This window comes from Solanum dulcamara, chromosome 9 (genome assembly GCF_947179165.1).
Source record: "Solanum dulcamara chromosome 9, daSolDulc1.2, whole genome shotgun sequence".
Classification (NCBI taxonomy): domain Eukaryota; kingdom Viridiplantae; phylum Streptophyta; class Magnoliopsida; order Solanales; family Solanaceae; genus Solanum; species Solanum dulcamara.
Window position 1 is genome coordinate 15585816 of NC_077245.1, and position 24314 is coordinate 15610129.

Below are 24314 nucleotides of genomic sequence, written 5' to 3' on the forward strand. Positions count from 1 at the left end.
ACATATTTTATATGTTTAGGGATAAAATATATTAAAATATAATAAATTCTTAATGGATTAACGGTTTAGCCAATAACAAAATTGAGTAATCCTTCCCCTACATCGATAAGCCATTAATTATAAAATTTAAATCCATCTCCCACCCGTTAATCCGATAACCCAATACCAATAAGCCAATTTTGTGGTTGGGTTATCAGTAGCGAACGGTTTTGAACATCCCTACCTGTGGTGGCTGTTCAACGGGCACAGTTGGACCTCTTGGACCTTCAGAAACTTGGGGATCTTTTTGGATTCTATTCTGTCTGGTGGGACGTCTGACTTCTCTTCTTGGAGGCATGATTTGTAACATGTGAATGCATGAATCTAGAAGGATATTTTATAGAGTTAAACTTTGTCACATAAATTGGTGTATGAGAGAAATGAAACAATTCTAAAAGTCTTGTAGCCTCCCAGTATGGATGTGTCACTCTTTACACCGATAAGAATGACTCTACAAGAATTGGCTTAATAGACATATGAGAACTCTCAAACTTTGTGCTCTGATATCAAGTTTTTCATGTCCCGAGTCTACACCTTAAGTGTGGCCAACACTCAAAAACCATTACTAGTTCCCAAGCAAACCATTGGCCTGGTTAACTCACTGACCGGAAGACTTACTCAGAGAAGCATACTCAGATGGGCACAATAAGTGTAAATAAGCTTATATATCTCAGTTTAAAACTTCAATAGTCAAAATAGATACATGAGATATAACTCAATATTTTCAAAACATACTCAAATGAATAAGCTTGAATAATTAAAACTTTGTCTGAAAAGTCTGTGAGCCTCTAAAACTAACTCTGATATAGGTATCAGGACAAGCCCATGGCTACCTCAAAACTAATAATAAATGACTAAAAGTAAAACTCAATATCACCTATGAATACAAAGAGGTTTCACCAATAGCTGACGGAGAATGATACTCAATGATACGTCAGTTGATGATCGCGAGAACCTGTGTCTGCATTATGAAAAGATACAACATCGAATGACGTCAAAACATGAAATGTACAGTATGTAATATAGCAGGGGAAAACAAGTAAACTGAACTGAAGACCGAATGTAACTCATATGCAAAAGACTGAGGTTATATAGAAAACAATCAGTTTAACTAACTCAAGTAGAATATGCAATAAAATCAACTTAAAATAATATAACATTTTCTCTTTGGGAGTTTCTCTAGTCGAAAACCACGACTATGAGCTTCGTGATGATACAATGTCTTGCCCACATTTCCACAGCCATAGGGGACAAATTTTAACTTATGGATCCATCTTATGAGACTTCTCAGAGGCAATGAGTAGTCTCCAGACTTTCGGTACGATCCTATCTTATGATGTCTATGTAGTTTATGGGACTAGAGTTATTTGATTCTTGCCCAACTCAGTGATCAATACTACTCCCAAAAACATGAAATGTAATGCTCATACTCAACTGTGAGTAAAACTCAAAATACTTCTTTCATCTTTCTTATATCTTTATCTCTCACTTTGTGAAACTTCTTTCTTAACTCAGGCTCAGAATACTATTTATGCTAAATACCTTAACTCCTTTAGACTTCATTGGGTTAAAATCAATGAAATAAGAACTTCATAACTCAAGTACTAAATTATACTTAAAATTTCTTTCTCACTAAGGATATGAAATATATCATTCTTCAAACTCAAGTCAATGAATAAAATATAAGCAATGAGAATACACTTAACTAGGGTTGATGTGTATGTAGACATAAACATGACTCAAGAACAAAAATCATGGAAATCAACATAATTTACATATATAAAGGGCAGCCCGATGCACTTAAGCTCCCGCTATGCGCAGGGTCCGGGGAAGGGCCCGACCACAAGGGTCTATTGTACGCAGCCTTACCTTGCATTTTTGCCAGAGGCTGTTTCCAAGGCTTGAACCCGTGACCTCCTGGTCACATGGCAGCAACTTTACCAGTTACTCCAAGGCTCCCCTTCATAATTTACATATATATATATATAACTCAATAAGAAATTTATATTGATAACTCAAAAACTCAATTTAACGGAATTGAAACTCGAACTCAAACTCAATCTTATATGAATGGAGATGTAGGATATAAGGACGAACTTAGTCCAACGTTATGATATCCTTACATACCAGGATGAATATTATCTGAGCAAAATTTGAAGGTTATGCTTGAAACTCTTGAACCCTAGCTCTTCCCCTTCTCTCCAATTTTTGCTCACAAAAGATTCTAAGTTTTAATGAGAGAAAAGACACGTTGGGTACTGATAAGGGACTAAATTAAATCCTAAAATGGTTTGGGTTAAGTTTGAAAAAGATGGAAAAATTCAAAAATACCCTTACTTAAAACTGAAAATAGTGGAACAAAACTTTTCTCACTGGAAAATTCACAAGTCGAGGTCTACGGACCCTTCTACAGGTTGTAGACCTTGTGACGGGCCATAGAACTCCCTAGTTGGAGCCCACTAGTACAGTACATTGAGGCTGGGTCTACGAAACCTTCGGTCTATAGACCCCTCGATGGATCATCAAATGTCTTGTAGAGGTTGCACTTGAATTGGGATCCTTGGGGTTGGGTCTACGGGACCCTTTACAACCCATAGACCCTTACACGGGTGGTGGACATGGATTGTGAAGAATGACTTAGGACTGGGCATTGGCCCCTTCTATGAATGATTCTTACGGTCCATAGAACATTTTACTGCCACAAAAGTCATCGTAGGAAGGTCCTTTAACTTACAATTTTGCCTAAGTGCTAGGGGGTTTCTACGAGCCCCTCTATGGCTCGTGGAGTTGTGTGCCCATGAACCCCTGAAAGTTTTTCTTTCTCAGCTTTTTCTGTTGGTTCTCAAACTCAATTTAGTCTAGAAGAGTACAGGGTGTTACAATGTACAACCAACTTATTTCTCAATAATATCAACACATTATATATATATATATATATTCGCATAATCCCTGGCAAGCCTTCCCTTTCTGTCGGAGCTTCATGGGCGTTGCTTCATTTCCCAATCAAATATTTGGATTAAGCTATGCTCCGCGAGGATCAAATGGGCGTATCATTGACTTATGAGTAGCCCTTCAAGGGAGAAACTCATAATTTCTCAATGATACCATCACAACATATCATATATTGACTAGGTATCATAGGACTATTTCATATAACTTATAACAATGCTCAGATCATGTATGATTCCATCATAATATATGAATATATTGTTATGGTAGAACTAAGGTTTCCTTCAGTCCTTCGATGACACCTTCATGGTACTATGAAAATATATCTATATATTATAATGGTATTATTGAGGTTTAATTCAATCTTTTGTTGAGACCTTCATAATATCATCACAATATATCTGGTATCATTCAAAAGGATTACTTCAATTCTACTATAAGACCTTCATGATGTTGCCAAATTATAGTTACGTACGTACTTTAATGGTATCATTAAGGTTTGCTTTAGTGCTCAACTATACCAATCATAATATATTTATATATTGTCATAGTATCATAGAGGTTGGTCTAGTCCTTTAATGAGACACTCCGTAGTCATTCTTAATTAATTATTAACATGATTTGTTTATTATTTTATTTTTATTTTTGTCAGTCTAAAAATTATATTTTTTATATTTTCTATCTTTAAAAAGAAACGTAGTAAAAGAAAATAATTTAATCAAAAATAAAAGTTTGTATCTCCATTAATTTAGATTTTATTAAATAAATTAGTAAATTTAATATTTCTTATAATTATTTTTCTTGCAAACTAATTATTTATTTTATTATTATTTTAGTCAAAAAATGATCTACCATTATAATTATTTTTATATTCAAATAATAGAAAGAAAAAATAGCATAAAAGAAAAGAAATGCACAAAATAAAAGGAACCAAATAATAAATGAAAGGGGACAAAACTAGGGGTGTACAAGACAAACCGTCAAGTCAAACCGACAAAAAAGTTCGACTTGTGGTTTGATTTGGTTGGTTTGGCTTAAAAAAAATAAACCGATTATTGTTGGTTTGGTTTGGTATTAATAGAAAAAAGTCAAAGCGAATCCAAATCAAACTGACATAGTACATATAAAATTTAATTTTTTTATGCACAAAAAAATACTAATTATAATATGTTTTGTAAGTATTTTTTAAATTAGTTTATAACTTTCAAGGTTTGCATATATTATTTCATATTTGGGCTTGTAATATGACTAAAATAATTAACATGAGTTGTGTCTTTTCGTATGTTTTTGATATATTTTCCTAAGACAATGTCTTGAAGATGACATTGTATATTTTATTTTTTGAATTTATTTATTCAAGTGTCTTTGAGATGTCATTAAATAATACAATCACATGATCAAGAAAACAACCTTCAATTGAGAACTTCAAGTGTCACATTAAATCACACGATCAAGGGAACAACCTCTTCAATTTGATTTATTTTTTAACCACGATATAATTGGAAAAAAAATGAAAAACCAATAACATATTTGTAGTCCCACAAATAGGGATTTGGGGAGGGTGGGGTTTACCCAGAGCTTACACCTTTGGGTTCTTGCTATCAACAACAACAACAACAACGAACCCAGTGTGATCCCACCATGTGGGGTCTGGGGAGGGTAGAGTGTACGCAGACCTAACCCCCACCTTAAAAGGTAGGGCGGCTGTTTCCGAAAGACCCTCGGCTTAAGAGAGAAGAACAAGGGAGGAGAAACAAGGAAAAACAAGGAAAAACAAGACATAGGTCAGTAAAGCCAGGCATATAACAGACAATATAAAGATATAAATAATGAGAGCGATAAAGCGATAAAGTCAGGGTAGGAAAGATCGGGGATAAAGGGGCATTAACTACTATAGATAAAATAGGATACCCAAAGTAGACTGGGCCAACTAATATAAGCAGTAATCCCATGCAAAATCCTATGTTAAGACAAATGAGCGCGACTACGACTACTATGGGTTCTTGCTATCAGTATCATACAACTATTAGTGGAAGACAAAGGAAAAAAATATTTCTGATCCTAAGTACTTTAGGAAAAAAATCATAAAACTTTTTTTGTTCTTTAAAATTTTGAACCACCTTACTGCTATATTCTATATACAACGATAAAAGGTTACAAAGAGTCAAAGAGGGGACTTGATGGCCTTACCATTTCAAAAAAAGGGATAAGAATTGACAACTTTTGTTTATAATGCAGCTATATATATGTAACTTTAAAGAACTCTGGCAATTTCAGAGTTGCATTCTAGCTAGCTATTCAGAAGTGGAGTTGGAATTTTGAGCTTATGGGTTTTGGATTCTAGAAAATGCAGTTTACTAGTTAATTATACATATTACGCAAATATTTAAAGACAAATGAATTAATTGAACCAAAGCTAACTCGTAGGCGAAGCTGTAGCTCTGCCCCTAATCATAACAAACTATAAGCCTATATAGGAACATCAGAAGGATAATCTTTTGGGGACTTTTTTACAGCATCCTTAACAAATTTCTCTTGATCTTGAAGATTTAATGGCATTTTGTCATAAACATCTGTAAACAAATCTGTCAATGAAGGTTTCTCCACCTTCTCTGCTTCTTGAATAGCTTGCAACACCTAATTTCAAAAAGCAGGAAAAAAAAAACATTATAAGCTTTTAGCAGATATCGGAATAAGATCAGTGTTGTTCTGCCATATATGGTTCTTGAATATTGAACCTGTTTTCTGATGTCTCCGCGAAGTTCGGATTCATTTTCATCACTCCACCAGCCATTTCTTTGAATGTATTTCCTGAATTTTGATATTGGGCTTTTTGCTGTTTTCCAGTGTTCTATTTCTTCCACAGGTCGATACTTGGTTGAATCATCAGATGTTGAATGGTGAGCTACTCTATATGTCATGGCCTAAAAGTGACACAAAAGTTTGAAATTTTTAGTATGAATTTCCTAAAAGAATGTCAAGTCTCTAGCACTTTCAAGAGTAATTTATGTTTGACAATTTTAAGATTCAGTCTAGATTTCATAACACAGTGTTGTAACTTGAACTCTGAACGAGTCTTTACCTCTACTAATATTGGCCTTTCTTCCTTAATTGCCATTTTGCGAGCTGCACGAATAGCACTATAAGTTGCCAAGGCATCATTTCCATCTACACGAATGCTTCTAATACCATATGCTTGTCCTTTAGAGGCGATTCCATCACCTGCCATAAGAAGCCATAGGAAAATCTAGCTTAAGTAATAAGGAGAAAATTACTAGTAAAAGGTGCATTATATATCAAATGAGTTTGGAAAAATACTTCGAAATTGTTGGTTTATAGGAGTGCTAATGGCCCATCCATTGTTCCGGCATATAAAAACAACAGGAGCATCCAATACTGCTGCAAAGTTTAATGCAGCATGGAAATCTCCCTGCAAATTACATCAACAAAAAATCAGCCAATTGACATAGAATATGGCCTAAAAATCACGATATTTTGCTTAATTTAATTACCTCACTGGTGCTACCATCTCCAAGATAAGTGACAGCGCAAGCCTCCTTTTTTTCCAGTTTGAGGGAATAAGCAACACCCACGGCCTGAGGAATCTGTGTGCTGAGGAAAATGGAATTCGGAGCAGGAAATTGTTTAGATGAAATATCCTGAATCTTTATGGAAAATGCTAAACACTTTGAGATTCTTACGCGATTGGTGAAGAAACAGTTAAGTAATTGAGCTCATTAGAACCATGGTGGCATGGCATTTGCCTTCCTTTTCCATAATCAAACTTGTTTCCGAACAATTGATTGGCAACCTGTTTCAAGGGGTAACCGCGCCATAATATAACCCCTACTTCCCTGTACTGCAATATACAACAACATGTTAAATTACATCATCTCCAGGTTGTAGGATCATGAAACTATTTTTAAAATCTAATAGAACAAACATAAACAAAGAGACTTTGCATTCAATGGTTCAATCTGCATTATGCAGCTGCTAATGCCAAATGTGTTCTACTCATCTCAAAGACAAACCAACTATTATACAGTTGAGCGGTACAACATATAAAAAGATTACACTTAGTTTGAACCTACTGACTTTAGATCTTGAATTCGTCTTGGAATATATAATACTAGAAAAGTACCTGAGGCAACACGAAGTCGTCTAAGGTGAGAGCAGCAGCAGATGCTATGTTGACAGCTTCTTCTCCAGCAGTTGTGAGATAAAAGGACAACCTCCCCTGCCTTTGTGCTTCATAAAAAATAGTATCCATTGTTTGAAGTGCCACCATTGAACTATACATCTTTACTGCCAATTCTTTGCTCACCTAACCAAATAAATGCATCAAAATTCAATTCATTTTTTTCACTTGATTAGAAATGAGATTTGAAAGAATTGCAAATTACCTCCTCAAAGATGGTGCCTGAAATTGGATAACCATCATCATCAAGGACTCTATAACAAGGCAATCTCTTTTCAGATGACTCCGAAATAAATTTCATTTGCGGAGTAATTGGAACTTTTCCTCCAGGGAAATCCATCACCTGCCAATTACATGAATCATCACTTTCCGTGTGGCTACATTTAAGCTCATCTCAATCCAATATTACATCAAAACAAAGTTAAAACAGAGATAAGTACCCTATTTTCTTCTATCATATATATCTCTGACAGGACTAAACGACTCCTAGTGAACATACACGTGTAATTAAACATCCAAATAAGGTAGGAAATTCACGACAGATCTTAACAAATAATATAAAACTTGATGAAATGATGATAACCTGGAAATCATCATCATCATCATCATCATCATTTTGTGCCAATGATAAAAATCTTGTTGATGACAAACCAAAAAGTGTAAGAGGGGGGGCATGGAATTGGCTAAGTGTTTGTTTACTAGCAATTCTATGAGTTTGTTTACAGTTGGAGAAGAGGATTTTGAGGAATCCCATTATATCATGTGAAGTGAAATTCTAAGTTTTTGGCCTAAGTTTTTATTTTTATATTTTCTTGATGCTCACAAGTATGCAAAGGAAACAGAACACTTTTTCAAATTTAAATTTTTATAACCAAATACTAGTATTTTTGAAATAAAGTTAAAAATGAATAGATTCATGAATTTTGAAGGATCAAAAAACGAACACTGACAAGTTTACGAGAAAAGAGATATAAATGAAAGCCTATTGTTTTGTAGTATTCACCACTGACAAATGTAACATCATCTACATGTATCACATGGCTGCCTAGACATGAATTACCCCCCCCCCCCCCCCAATGTACGGAGACACCGAGGAAGCGTGGTCCGGTAAACATCCTTAATATTTATTCACGTTATATTTAAAGTTAGTCTATATAAATATTTAGTAGATAAATTAATTGACTATCTGAATATTCATCTTGTTAGTAAAAAATTCAATTCTCGACAGTCAAATCCTTGTAACCAACCCCCTTCTCATTTCCCTTTTCTCCACCCCGAATTAGAAAAAAATAAAATAAAAATTATGGAATTAAAGACAAATAAAAACAATTTCATAACATCTTACCTAACAATCTGACAACTAAATTAATTCCATACATAAAGACAATTTAAATCGATTTCATAAAGTCTAACCTAACAGAAAGAGTTGTTTTATATTTTTCAAATTAAAGCCTATTAACAAACCATGAATCTTAATTTAAAGTCATGATTTCAATTCTCAAATTAGTGTTTGGATATGAATTTGGGATCATAATTTAAAATTTAAAATTTTTTGAAAAACATGATTTGAGATTTTAAATTATTTGAAATGTAAAACTTGACACATAAATTTATATTTTATAAGAAAAAGATTCAACATTTTAAATTTTGCAACTAATAGACATGCTCGACATGAAGAAATTATTTGTATAATGTGAAATGATTATATTAAAGAATAATTAGTTACTACTATTGTTGATTAGTGAATCTTATAAAATTATGTGTATCTGAAACTTTGTAAATGCAAACATTTATTTTATATAAGAAACACATAGATATGTGATTTGTCAATACGTCGCCTTAACTATGATTTGCTTATTTGGTAAAGTTATATCAAAAACAGAAAAATTTTAATAACTTTCATAATTTATAAAAATATATATAATTTAAAAAATTCAAATTATAAAATTTTAATTTCATATTAATGTGATTTTATATCGCAGATCCAAGCAAACTAAATAAAATTGTTCATTTTTTACCCAATATTTCCTCAGAAGTCAGACTGAGATTTTGATTTAAGGTCTGTTTGTGGCTTATAATTCACCCCAAAAAGTGACTTATCTTTTGCAATAATCAATTGTTTTTTAAGTCAAAATTGATGCAAAAAGGACTCTCTCTGTCATGTCATTCTGAATGGCCCACCCACTTAATTTATGTTATTTTATTATTGACACATGATTTACACTAATTTTATATAAGACTCGTAAATGTTTAAATATACGTTTTAATTTTATCAGAATTAAAAAATAAGCCGCATTGTATCTTATAATATAAAAGATTCACTTCTTAAAAGTTACACGTCGTATGTCACGAAGGTACTCAATAGCAAAAATAGTTTAACCACACTATTATATAAGACTCTTAAATGTTTAAATAAACTTCTAAGCTTTATTTATTTAGAACCAAAATATATATATATATATTAACGTTTCTTGCTCCTGATTTTTTAAGTATTATTTTTCTAAACTTTATCAACACGTTTGATTTAATCAAGAGATATAAAGAAGAGGGAAAGGTGACTAGAAATTAATAATAGTATCTAAGTGCTAATTGAAATAAGTAATCGTAAGGAAATTAAAAGTTAAAAGATAAATACGAAAAATAATTTCCGCCTCATGGTACTAAAATTTCATTGAAAAAAGGAAAAAAGTAGCTCCGATCATGATGGGTGACTACGGGAGATTAATTTTAAGCCACTGCCTCGAGAGCTGCCTACGAAAGAGTTTTGACTATGCCCGCTTCCAGCAAGTAATAATTGAAAAATAATGTTTTCAATGAATATCTTTGTTTTGTAATTAAAGATCGTGAATTCATAAGTTCAATAATTTATATATTCCCTATACTTATAAAAAATCGTTTTGTTAGTGGAATTAGATATATAAGAATGTCTCATAAATTGAAATATTCTCCAAAATTAAACAATCTGAAATGTACTAGTAAGTTACGTACATTAATGTCACGCTTCATTTTGTTTTCTTTCATTTTCTTCTTTTATTTGATAAATGCCAAACTTCTTTTCAAACATCTCAAAATGAAACACGTCATGGTGAGTCATTTTTGTCCAAAGCGTCTAAAACAAAACTTTCTTGAATTACATATATTATTTTTAAAATTAAATAATCTTTTAACTTAGAATCTGTTGAAAGTCCTGAGATCCCGGAGGCAAAACTAATACTACTATATAATTTCTTATCTTCCAAATTTTATCGGACATATATAATTATTTGATAATTATACCGTAAATTAAATCAAGGTGCACATAAATTAAACTACATACCACCATTATTAAAAAAAATGATTTTCCTTGAAATTTTTGGTAAATTGAAATTTCAAAAGTTGTTTGGATCCCATGTTTAAATTCTAAATACCACATTTTTATAGTCCTTTTTTTCTCGATATAAATTTCTGATTCGGCCGCTAAAAAAAAATAGTTATCAGAGGAAAAATGTTTTAAAAAAAACATTACCTGATTTTCATCATTAATTTGTTGATGATCATCTTCTTCATAGTAGATTGTATCTAGCTGCTCTCCAGCTTTACTGGACTGGTAACGTTCCAATCGATAAATGGCGGCAAAGTCGCCGGCAAAAGTCGCCGTCGGCTTAATAAAACCACCACCACCGGCAGCGACAGAAGTTGTAAATGGTGATAAGAGATGAGCCCTTGTGTTTAGAAGAAAATGGTTAAATTTTCTTGATCTTGAAATCAAATTGGCCATTGATTGATGTTTAATTTTTTCTTCAACAAAAATAAAATAAAATTTGGATTGTGATAATTAATGAGATCAAAGGGAGAAGTTGATGTGTATTGGTTTTAGTTCTATCTTTGTGTGAATGTATTATATTTATAAGTGATAGAAAGACCATAATCATAAATTTGGATTTATCATATTTTATAAGAGATATGAGTAGAATTAATTAAGTGATCAAAAGAGGTCAAAGTTTGAATAATAATAATAATAATGTCACAATTTTTTAAATTTGAGGAGCCAATGAGGACCATCTAGTCTTTTTCTACACTACTAATAATTCTTCAGAAAAAAAATAATACTTTTTTCCAAATTGTTGTAAATAATTATAAATTATCTTTCAACCGTGGATATCCATAACTTTTAGGTGTAATTTCTTAAGAGTTGTCAATTTGTAATATTTATATCTCCATCATATTCTCATTGATCATCCACAATTCCGTAATCTTTCTCACCTTCTCAAAGATTAATGTCTTGATTATGATATATTTTGATATTTTTCAATCTAATCTTATAAATAGAGTTTTTAAGAATATAATGACCATTTATACACTTGAAAGAAAGAAAAAAAATTACCTTATATTGTCATTCTTTTTTTTTAGTACTCATGTACATTCTATGAATAATACCCTTAACCTCTTGCATTTATATATCTTTTCTAGGTAAAAATGACTTTTTATTGGAAATTTAGTTTTTTTCATTGATATAATTGTTATCTTGTTTTCTAATTTTTTTTTTTATTTGATATTTATATTAAAGTTTAACTAATTTAAATTTACAAATTACTTTCATTTTTTTAAAAGGGGCTCCCAATCAGTTGTTTTCATCAAAGGTATAAGAATTTCCCTATCTAATTCTCTCTAATTTAAGGTACATCCCCCTACCCATATTATTATTTTGTTGAAAATATGAATTCAATTTAATGCTGGGCCCCTACCAAATATTCCTAACTACTGCTCTACAGTATTAAGTTCGCTTGTAATAAATAAATAGGCCCCAAAATCCTATCAATTATTACAAAATGAGATTAACTTAACAATTTAAGAAAGAAAATAAAGAGAAAAGAGAGAAATTGGAGAGTATATATTTTTTCTTATATTTGTTCGTGTATGCCCTTGCCTATATATAGGCATAAGATGGAGAATAAATATCTTGCCCACTTAAAAGTGGGACCCATTTAGAAAATGACATTCATCATTTCTTCAACACTCTCCCTTGGATGTCCACGTGAAATGTGTCTCGTGAAAAATTTTACAAGACATAATATACATATTTATCGTGAACATCCATAAATCTTGTGCCTCGTTAAAACCTTACAAGGAAAAACTCAGTGGGGAAAAGAGTACACATCTCGTAATACGCCTTAAGTGCTGCCTCATTAAAAACCTTACCAGAAAAATCCAGTGGGAAAAATACTTTGGTTAAGAAAAAAAGAGTACAACACGTATTTTACTCCCCTGATGAAAACTTCATTTGATATTTTGGAGACGACGCATTCCAACCATATATATTAGCTTCTCAAAAGTTGATGCTGCTAATGCATTTGTAAATAAATCTGCAAGATTATCACTTGAACGAACTTGTTGTACATCAATATCACCATTCTTCTAAAGATCACGTGTGAAGAATAATTTTGGTGAAATATATTTCGTTCGATCTCGTTTTATGAAGCCATCTTTCAATTGAGTTATGCACGCGGCATTGTCTTCGAATATAATTGTGGGTACCTTGACATCATTTTCTAGGCCGTATCTTTCTTTAATGAACTGTATCATCGATCTCAACCACACACATTCTCTACTTGCTTCATGAATTGCTATTATTTCAGCATGATTTGAAGAAGCAACAACAATAGACTGCTTTGTAGATCGTCATGATATAGCAGTTCCTCCATGTGTAAATAAATAGCCTGTCTGAAATTGAGCTTTATGTGGGTCTGAAAAATTACTTGCATCTGCATAACCAATAAGGTCTGCACAATCTTTGTTAGTATAAAACAAACTCATATCAATAGTACCCTTTAGGTATCGCAAAATTTGTTTGATATTATTTCAATGCCTTCGCGTTGGGGATGAACTCTACCTTGCCAGCAAATTAACAGAGAATGTTATATTAGGCCTGGTTGCGTTAGCAAGGTACATAAGTGCATCAATAGCACTGAGATATGGTACTTCAGGACCAAGAAGTTCTTCATCCTCTTCTGGAGGCCAAAATAAATCTTTTTCCACTTCTAGTGATCGAACAACCATTGGAGTACTTAATAGATGTGTTTTGTCCATGTAAAATTGTTTTAAGATTTTCTCAGTGTAGGCAGATTGATGGAAAAAAAACCCATCTGCTAACTGTTCAATTTGCAGACCTAGACAAAGTTTTGTCTTTCCAAGATTTTTTATCTCAAATTCTTTCTTTAAATATTCAGTCGCCTTTTGGACCTCTTCAGGGATTCCAATGAGATTTATGTCATCAACATAAATGGCGAGTATAACAAACTCTGATTCCGTTTTCTTAATAAAAATACATGAACAAATAACATCATTTATTTAACCTTCATTTATTAAGTACTCACTAAGGTGAGTATACCACATAGGCCGTTATTATTTCAGATCATATAATGATCTTTGCAGTTTTATTGAGTACATCTCCCGAGACTTATTACATGCTTCAGGCAATTTTAATCTTTCTGGATTTTCATGTAAATTTCATTATCAAGTGAACCATAAAGGTAACTGTAATAACATCCATTAGATGTATTTCAAGATTGTTATGTATAGCTAAACTGATGAGATATCGAAAAGTTATTTCATCCATAACATGTGAATATATTTCTTCATAGTTGACCCCGGGTCTTTGAGAGAATCCTTGTGCAACAAGGCGTGCCTTGTTTCTTACAATTTCATTTCTCTCATTTCATTTTCGCACAAAAACTCATTTATAGCCAACTGGTTTTACACCTTTAAGGGTTTGGACTACAGGTCCAAAAACCTCATGTTTAGCAAGTGAGTCTAATTCTGATTGAATTGCCTTTTTTCATTCTGGCCGATCACATCTACGTCGACATTCTTCGACGGATTTAGGGTCAAGACTTTCACTATCTTGCATGAGGTTAATTGCAATATTATATGCAAAAATAATATCCACCGTAATTTTTGATCGGTCTAAATTTATCTCACCATCGGTAGAACTTATTGAAAGTTCTTCATTCACTTGAGTCTCAAGTTTACTGATTTCTTCAAGAATATCAGAATTACTCAAATCTTGACCTTCTTCAGGAGGTTCTTGTATAGTATCATTTTTATTATTTCTTACGCTTCTCTTTCTAGGATTTTTATCCTTTGAACCCAATGGTCTACCATGCTTCAGGCGTGTTTGAGATTCAGAAGTTATGATAGTAGTAGATGATCCTTTTGAGACATCAAACTAGATAAGCACATTCACTGCAAGGATATGTGACTTAGTTATTCATTTTTAAATCAGTAAATGCATCTGGCATTTGATTTGCTTTTTTCTGTAAGTAAATGATCTTTTGGACCTCCTGCTCATATGTGCAGGTACGTGGATCAAAATGAGATAGTGATGAAACTTTACACATAATTTTTTTTCGGTTTGGGTTCATTTTTCTCTTCTCCTAATAGCGGGAAAGTTGTTTCATCAAATCGACAATCTGCAAATCGAGCAGTGAATAAGTCTCCAGAAAATGATTTCAAGGTATCGAATTATGGAGAGTGAGTCAAACCCAACATATATGCCCAACCTTCGTTGAGGGCCCATCTTTGTACGTTGTGGTGGTGCTACAGCCACGTATATCGCACAACCAAAAATTCTTAAATGGGCTATATTTGGCTCACGTTCAAATACTAATTGTGATAGAGAGCATTTATTATAATGTGTCGGTCTGAGACGTACAAATGTTGCTGCATGTAAGATAGCATGACCCCAAACAGTAATTGATAATTTTATTTTCATTAGTAGAGGTCTTGCTATTAATTGTATGAGCTTTATAAATGACTCTGCAAGACCATTTTGAGTATGAATATGAACAATAGGATGTTCAATTTTTATCTCAATTGATAACAAATAATCATTAAAAGCTTAGGATGTAAATTCTCTAGAATTATCAAGGTGAATGGCCTTAATTGGATAATCTGAGAATTGCGCTCTCAATCTTATTATTTATTCTAACAACTTCGCAAACGCTAGGTTTCAGGATGATAAGAGGCACACATGAGACCATCTAGATGATGCATCTATTAGAACCATAAAATATCTAAACAATCCACTAGGTGGATGAATAGGTCCACATATATCTCCATGTATACGCTCTAAAAAGCTAGGAGATTCGATGCCAACCTTCAGAGTCGATGGTCTGGCAATTAATTTGCCTTGATAACAAGCAGCACATGAAAATTCATCATTCGTAAGAATCTTCAAGTTCTTTAACGGATGTCTAGTTAAATTTTTAAGAATTCGTCTTATCATTATTGATCTAGGATGACCTATTCGATCATGCCTGTAATGACCTTGAGGGTGATTTTTGAAAATTTGTACAAAACACGCGTGAACAGTAACACGCGTGAACAGTAACTTTTTGGGCAGAAAATGCACCTATCTTCCCAATTTAATATTTTTCATCATTTGTTTGAGTTCTTGAACTCCTTGAGGTGATTTGAGAAGAGATTTTCGAGGCAAAGTGTTGGGTAAGTGATTTTTGACCTAAAACCTTCCTTTTTCATTAAGTTTTTGATGATTGTAACTCTTAAATTTTAGTTTCAAACCCCAAAAATCTTTGTTTCTTCCCTAATCCGAATTTAAGGAAAATTGTGATTTCCAACTCGTTTTGAGCTCTATTTTTATGGGTTTTTCAACCATGAGTTTCTTATTACCAATAGAATGGGATTGTTCAATAAATTTCCAGATTTGACCATTTTCGAAAATAGTTAATGTTTGGACCATTTTACCCCCAATTTCGAAACCTATCAATATGGGTGTCATTGGACTCCTTGTGACGTGTATGTTTCATTGTTGATAGTGGGTTGTCATTCCGGGCGCTGAATTCGAGAGTTACTTTTCCGGTGGAGGTATTCGAGTGCGGTTTCGGCAATTGAGGTAGGTTTGGCTATCTTTTTTTGAGATTGAGATGGGGTAATTAGTCATTCATATGTTATAGACTTTGGGATGGGGTTATTAGTTATTCGTATTACATAGCCCGTGTGGGGGCCTTATTTGTTATCTTATTTGCTTTGAGAGCATGTGATTTATGATTTCCCTAAGAGAGATGCTTGAGTATATTATTTGACTTGTGATGCCGCCTGAGAGATTGAGTTGGGTTTTTTGAGCATACTTGAGTATTGAAATATTATTGAGAAAGGGGTGAATATTTAAAAGAAAGTGTTTCCTTCCCGTTACTATTTATTGAGGGTGAATATCATGTGTAGGTTAAGTTTTGAGAACTTTGAACTTTATACCACATGTGAGTTGAATATTACTTCCATGCCATATGTGTTTTGATGCATTCATCCTCATTCATCATATCATGAAACATGGAAAGTTGAGAAATATGGAAATTCTTTTTTAGAAAGAAAATGAAACACCTTTAAACCTTTGTATCTTGAGTCCCTAACCGAGGCAGTTTTCCGGCAGGGTAGTGGATGCATTGTGATCTCAACCTTTGTATCTTGAGTCCCTGACCGAGGCAGTTTTCTGGTAGGGTAGTGGATGCATTGTGATCCCTTGACCACAAGGAGGTGGCAAGGATAATGAGATATTATAATTGAGGTATATGGTCTGCGAGACCCCCATGGGTCCTGCTTGGTAGCACAGCTCAACAGGTGTATACGACATTCTGTGCGACAATCTTGATTCCACCGTACCACCACATCATTGCATCATCATATTGCATTGCATTGCATTGATATTTGTGTTACTTGAATTATCTGGTTAATTATGATTATGAGTTATTATTATGGGTTTACTTTACTCGCGTCAATATATATATAAACTGGCGACACCGATGCCGAAGTGGGACGTTTTTGTATGCAGGTGGAAGCGTTCCTTAGTTTATTTCATAGGTTTGATTAATTTCTTATACTCAGTCAGCTAAAACCTACTGAGTACATGTGAATTGTACTCACCCCTACTTCTGTGTCCCTTTTTGATGCAGATACTAGTCGGGGTACCCCACGTGGCAGTTAATATTCTAGCGGATTGTGTATTCTCAGATTAGTGGTGAGGTCCCAGAATTCGGATCGTCACTAGTCTATCTTTATTTTTCAGTCTTTTGTATCATTCAGAGACTTATGTTGTATCTTCAGATTCGAACCTTGTATTAGATGCTCTTTATACTTATGACACCAGGTTTTGAAATAATTTCTTCATTATTTTTTTTCTTTTTATTTAAATTGTGGCATCACTTTCCCCTTTGGGAGTCTTGTATGAGTTTTATTTTTAGGGTTACACATCAGATTGGGTTTTGAGATGTGTGCCATAATGACCTCAGTTTTTGAGTCGTGACAATGCCATAGCACAAATATATTTATATCAGTAAACTTCTGGTTTACGATCATATGTGTTTCAATTGCACTACTTTTTGCATAATATAGGCCAGACAATAAAGTTGGTAATTTTTTCAAAATATATTTCTGGCCTAAGATACTCTTGGTTATATCAAGATATTCAGTATTCATTTCATTTAGTGTCTCAACATGATATCCATTTCTGCGGATATCTTTAAAACTTAACAAGTTTCTTGGAGATTTAGAAGAGAATAGTGCATCTTTTATAACAATTAATGTCCCCTTAGGCAGAATTATAATAGCTCTTCCGGAGCCTTCAATCATTTTTGAATTACCAAAAATTGTAGTAACATTTGCTTTTCTTCTACGCAAGTTGGAAAAATATTTCTCGTTTTTAAAAATAGCATGAGTTGTTCCACTATCAATTACACAAATATTCTCGTGATTGATCATTGATCCAAACAAAATTTGAGGCATATTCATATTTTTTTTTCAAAAGAAAATAAAGTAAATATTATAATTAATACATGGTTTATTACACAAATTTTATTTATTTACATGGAGTAGAAAAGTACAAACATAATATTTAGTAAAGATAAAATAAAAATAAAAAGAAAATAATTTAAATATTATTAGTCTTATCAATATTCATATTTTCTTCTGAAAAATTAAAGAAATCAGCTACATCCAGATGCATAGGCTCAATATTATCCTCAGAGATAAAATTTGTCTCTAGATTATTTTCTGCTCTTTTTAAGAACGCCTGATATAACTGAATCAAGGTTTTGATGACCGTCAAGTCCGCGACCAATGCCCATACCTCCATATCTATGACATATACTTTATGATTTTTTCTTCGGTAAAGCTTCTGGCCTTTTACTCTGCCTTTTATATTGTTGATCATTTTTCGGTGTCAACCGAGCATCATGATTATAATTTCTTCTTCGACCATGATCACGACCACGACTGGGGTCATGACCTCTTTCGCATTGGTTATAATTTGCCTAATTCACTTCAGAGAGTGGCAAAGACCCAACGGGCCGACTATCATGATTTTTCATTAATAGTTCATTGTGATGTTCAGCAATAAGAAGGTGAGATAGTAATTCAAAATATTTTTTAAAATTCTTTTCGCGATATTACTGCTGCAGGAGCATATTCGCGGGTGGAAATGTGGAGTATATTTTTTTGAGTTTATCTTTCTCAGTTATTTCGTCTTCGCATAAATTTAACTAAGCTATAATTTTAAACAAGACATAATTATATTTTGTTATATTTTTAAAATACATTAATTATAAATTTAGCCAATCATGACGTGCTTGTGGAAGCATGACCAATTTCAGGTGGTCATAGCTTTCTTTTAAATTTTTTCACAATTTAAGGGAATCTTTTAATGTGAGATATTGTAATTTTAATCCCTCGTCAAGATGGTGGCGGAGAAATATCATGGCTTTGGCACGGTCTTGACTAGATGTCGTATTTTCATCTTTGATGGTGTCTGTCAGACCCATCGATTCTAAATGTATTTCGGCATCTAATGCCCATGATGAGTAGTTTTTTCTAGAAATATCAAGAGCAACAAATTCAAGTTTTGAAATATTAGACATGTTAAGAAAATAAAATTCTTACCCCTTTTATTATCTTCTTAAAAATATAGCTCAAAACGATGAACGCTCATGCTGATAACGTGTTATAAAATGAGATTAACTTAACAATTTAAGAAAGAAAATAGAGTAAGAGAAACTGGAGAGTATATATTTTTTTCTTATATGTGTTCGTGTATGCCCTTGCCTATATATAGGCATAAGATGGAGAACAAATATCAAATGGGCAAGTTGCCCACTTCAAAGTGAGACCCACTTAAAAAATGACATCCACCATTTCTTCAACATCAATATTGTTTTAGGCCACGCATTATAAATCCATTGATTAGAAACATATGTCACTATTTATATACTTTTTTTTTTATTGAGAAGGAAGAGAAGTATATCAATATGGTCTGTGCAGTGGTGTAACTGTTTTATTTTTAACAGAGATTTTGAATTTGAGCTCTGACTATGAAAAAAATCTTGTTGGGAGCGTCACCCTCGAATGAGCCCTACAATGTAAGTACTGGATTTAGTCGGGACTTTACGGGCTCCGAACATCGAATGAAAAAACAAAAAAAAAATAGAAGGAAAAGAAGTATAGATATGTTCACATACATTAAATAAAAAAAGATATACCCAAAAAAATAAAGAAAAGAGAGAGGAAAAAAAGAGTCTAGACTTTAAAGAAATTAAAAAAGTTCAGATTAATTGCACAAGTACTGAAATTACTCAATTGTCATCCATTACTCTTGTTGCTAATCAGTTTAATTAAACTCAAGGTATCCAAATTCTTTAAAAAAATATATCTTTAAATTTATCCTTCAACATTTGAATATAACTTAAATTATAACTGAAACTCCGTAAGATCAAGGCAATATGATTCCCAATGACAACTGTAATATTAGATTAAAAAAATTAACTAGAACAAAATTGCTCAATTTTAAATAGTATAGGGATTAATTCACCCCAATCTATTTTAAAATATTTCTTTTGGTATTATTATTTTATCTAAACCCTCATCTATATATCTTTTTTCCCTTTGTTTAGGTGATAGAGAAATAATTTTGACCTATTTTATATGGAAAATTTCAATTTAGCCCATAATTTGTTTTATAAGAGAGTCATCTTCATTGATATGGATTGTGTAAAATTATTGAGATTTCTTTATTTTTAATTAAATAAATAATTTAAAATTTTAAAATAATTTTTTTTTATTAAAGTATCGTTTCAAAAATAAATCTTGCAATACTTCAATTCAATTTTAATAGAATTTCAACGTGATATTATCAGACGGGAGGAAAAAAAAGTCTTCAATATAATAAATAGGTATTGCCAGCTGGAAGATATGAAGCCATTTTAATTTTACTTTTTGGATATGTTTAAAGTCATATAGATTAGAGAGAGATAAGAGTGACGCGTAAATTATTGCACTTTTAGCAATTCATACCTTTGTACTTTTGTCCATATTCACATACTTGAATTTCTTTTTAGAAGTCAAACCAAAAAAAATAGCGAAATGATTTAATGAATTTTATATTAGTATGAATTTTTATTTTATATTTTTTTTACTTAATTCTTTATTAATTGAACTTTTAAACTAAATAAAATTCAGCATTTTAAATCTCTTTAACTGTGCGTGAACTTCAAACACTTAATAAAAATAACACATTATTATTCACGTCAGATGTCAGATTTTAAATGACACATCACTTATTATTTATTTTTAAAAGAAAAATCATTTTTTCCCTCCTTTTTTCACTCCATTCCTCCATTCTTCTCTCTCTCTCTCTCCATTTTTTTCATTAGAAACACCACCACAATCTTCCATCCTCACCATTATCACTACTTCCCTAAATAACTAAAAATCACCAATCTTCCATCCTCACAAATTGAAAAGAGAAAGTGAAAAAAAGGGAAGGGTGGGGGAAGAACGTGGAGAAAGAGAAAGTGAAAATTGGAGGAAGAAGTTCAAATTCTCAATAAATTATAATTTTGTTTCTAATTTGGGGAGAAAGAGAAAGTGAGGAAACAAAAAAGAGAAAGAAATTGGAGAGCAGTGGAGAAAGAGAAGGGTGGCGGGGGTGAGGGTGATGGTAGAAAGAGAAAAAGAAATGGGGAGGGTGGGGAAAAGAATAAAGGAGTGAAAATTTTTTATTTTTTATTTTTTTAAAAAAATTATTTTTGGTTTAAAATTTTATGACGCATTTTTTTGTGCGTGAAATCGCGTATTTTTGCTAAGTCAATAATTAAATTGCGACATAGGATTAGTCAATGGTTAGAAGGATTTAAAATGTTGAGTTTTATTGAGTTTAAGAGTTTAGTTAGTAAAGAGTTAAGTAAAAGAGTCATAATACAAATTTATACAAGTATAAGAGTTTATTAAACCAATTTGCCAATAAAATAATCAAACTATGAAATTATTGTGTACTTTAGTTTAATAATTAAAAAAGGAACCAAATAGATATAGTAATATAATATTTTTTATATACATTTACAATGTCATTTTTTTATTTGACAAATATTTTATGATACTATCATATTTTATTCATGTTAGATTTCATTTATTTGGTTAAAAGTCCACAATGATATACTTTTTTAAAAAAAAGTTTTAATACATTGTAATTTTTTTTGGTATTTTTTAAATTTCATGTCAAATCAAATTATATCATATAAATCGAAACAGAAAAAAATTATATTTTCCTTTAAATATTTGTCTAGACATACTTTTGATGTTTGCTTAAGATGAGATATTTAATAGACAAAATATATAAAGACCCTCCTAAAATTGATCCGAATTATTAATTTCATATTTGAATTATCTTAATTATCTAGTTATACTTGACTATTTCATAATTGTTTTACCTTGCACGATCTCATTCAAATAGAATGGGATACAAGCATCTGCCACATGAATTTTTTGTCCACGTGACATTTTTTCCAAATAAAAATAAATACTTTAATTTATAAAATTTATTAATTTCTAGATTATTTTTTTTTTTGGGGGGGGGGGGGGGTCAAATTAGTAAGGAGACTTAGCTAGAACTTTAATTTATTGGGAAAAAAAAATTATTTGGCTAAAAAATAATAAAATTTCACTCATTTTCTAATAAATTTACCAGGAAAAGAATACATTATTGAAACAGATCGTCATCATATCTAAATAAAATATAATAAAAATAAATATCGTTATTTTGCGAGAGCTTACAAAGCATAAATTTATATTTTTTCTCAGCACAATATCTCACAAGTTATATTGAAAAAGGAAACACAAGTTAAATCGCACTGCATAATTTCATTTCTACGAAACTTATGTCGAAAAAGGCAAAACAACTTTAATTAATAATTCCCTCTTCCATTTTCAGTTTTTCACGCCTACCCCTTTTTTAAAAATAAAAAAAATACGTGGACTAAATTAGGCATGCATGCCAAGCTAATCTAAAACCTAGCACATTCTTGAAAATTAGGAGTAATATAATTGTAGTAGTATAAAAGTTCTATTTTTTTTAATGCCAAGTTAGTCTAAGCAATTTAGGTGTTCTAATTAAAGTTTGGAATTGAAGTGTACTTATTATTGTGATTGTTCTATAACTTTTTTTTTTTGTTAGAAGAGATTGAGGGAACATGGTCTGCCTTTTAGGTATATATTTAGATATATATAATTTATGTCATGATTCATATTAGGGCTGTAAATGGCAAATCGATAAACCGCACCAAATCGACAAATCGAATCAAATCGGAAAAAAAACGACTAGTGGTTTGGTTTGACTTGGTTTGGTGTTTGAAAAAAAAAACGACCATTATAGGGTTGGTTTGGTTTTAACTAAAAAAAAGTCAAATCGAACCCAAACCGACCCGATTATAGATATACTATTTTTAAATTATGTTATATATAAAAATATTTATTAAAATGTAATTTATAAATGTTTTTAAAAAAATTTTCATAATTTTTGTTTTCTTTCTTACATTTATATTTGGACTTGAGAAACCCATCTAAATAATATACAAAAAAAGTCCATCTTATAAAGTTAAAACTTCAAACAGTGTTCTGCGTCCATCTTATATGTTGATATTTTGTACTAGAACTCTTTTTAAGAAGCACTGCTCTATGCTTTTTATTAGATACTATGAAAAATCCGAAAACCCCAAAAAAAACCGAGAAACCCGAAAAACCCGAAAAAACTCGAAAAATTCGAAAAAACCCGAAAAACTCGAGAAAAATTGATATTGAAAAATCCGACTTTTATTGGTTTGGTTTGGTTTATAGATTTAATAACCCGACACAAACGGTTTGATTTGTAAAAAATCTGAACCAACCCGGTCAATGTACACCCCTAATTCATATAGATACTTTCGTATTTCTTATTTGAACTCATAATATGTAGCAATATATTTTAGCTACACCTTCATAACTTCAAATACTCCAACCACCTATTAATCTTGCAAACTTAATTAATGTGTTGGGAGTGAAGTACTTACTAGACATAAAGAACGGACGATGTTAATTGGCATACCGCATAAGGTCCTTAGTCTAATTTTGATAAAATTCTAACCTTGCAATTTATAATAAGAGGCACCAACTCTATTGTTAATTACCATCTAATTGTCAAAGCTATTCTAATCTTTTTTTTAATTATTATTATTATTAAAGAAGAGGTAGTTGTTGTTTGCAACAAATTTTAAAGTGATGAAAATAAAATTTCAATCACAAAAGAAAATATGAAGAAACAAGAATATTTTATTGATAAATTATGTGGGTACACAATTTAATTTGTTTGCAACAAATTTTAAAGTGATTGAAAATAACTAATGATCACAAATAAAATATGAAGAAACATAGTTTTATTAATAAAACGATTTGGATACAAATTTTTTTATCCCTTGATTCTTTTCTCCATGATCGTTAATAATGTATTTCTCAAATTAGGATGATTTGGATCTCCATGAAAGGATTTTGTGGATCTTTTTTAAAATATTTGATTGTCAGGAAGAGTTTGACCACATCTTGATACGATCTTTATGAATATCCCCAGAATTTATGGGATATTCGAGATTTTGATCTTTACGAATACCCAAGAGTTTATGGAATATTCGTGATCACTTTTTTGAGAAAAACAATATTTAATGTCTTTATGATCTTTTTGAGAATACGCAAGAATTTATGAGATATTTGAGATTTTGATCTTTATGAATATTTAAGAGTGTATGGAATATTCAAGATATCACTTTAAAAAAATATAATACCC

General features: G+C 31.6%; 1 protein-coding gene across 2 annotated transcripts; it reads right to left on the reverse strand.

Annotated features, from left to right (window-relative positions):
* Positions 1 to 5199: 5199 nt before the first annotated feature.
* On the reverse strand, positions 5200 to 11041 carry LOC129903384 (2-oxoisovalerate dehydrogenase subunit alpha 1, mitochondrial-like). Of its 2 annotated transcripts, none has more exons than XM_055978921.1 (9): positions 10692 to 11041; positions 7392 to 7529; positions 7130 to 7312; positions 6690 to 6847; positions 6501 to 6600; positions 6307 to 6418; positions 6071 to 6210; positions 5727 to 5912; positions 5200 to 5625 (listed from the first exon to the last, which is right to left on the reverse strand). In XM_055978921.1, exons 1-9 carry the CDS (start codon positions 10941 to 10943, stop codon positions 5458 to 5460), a joined length of 1437 nt encoding a protein of 478 aa, XP_055834896.1. In that variant the 5' UTR covers positions 10944 to 11041; the 3' UTR covers positions 5200 to 5457. The 2 variants fall into 2 exon arrangements, with proteins under 2 accessions (XP_055834896.1, XP_055834897.1); XM_055978922.1 differs by lacking the exon at positions 10692 to 11041 and adding an exon at positions 7770 to 8066.
* Between the last annotated feature and the right edge of the window lie 13273 nt (positions 11042 to 24314).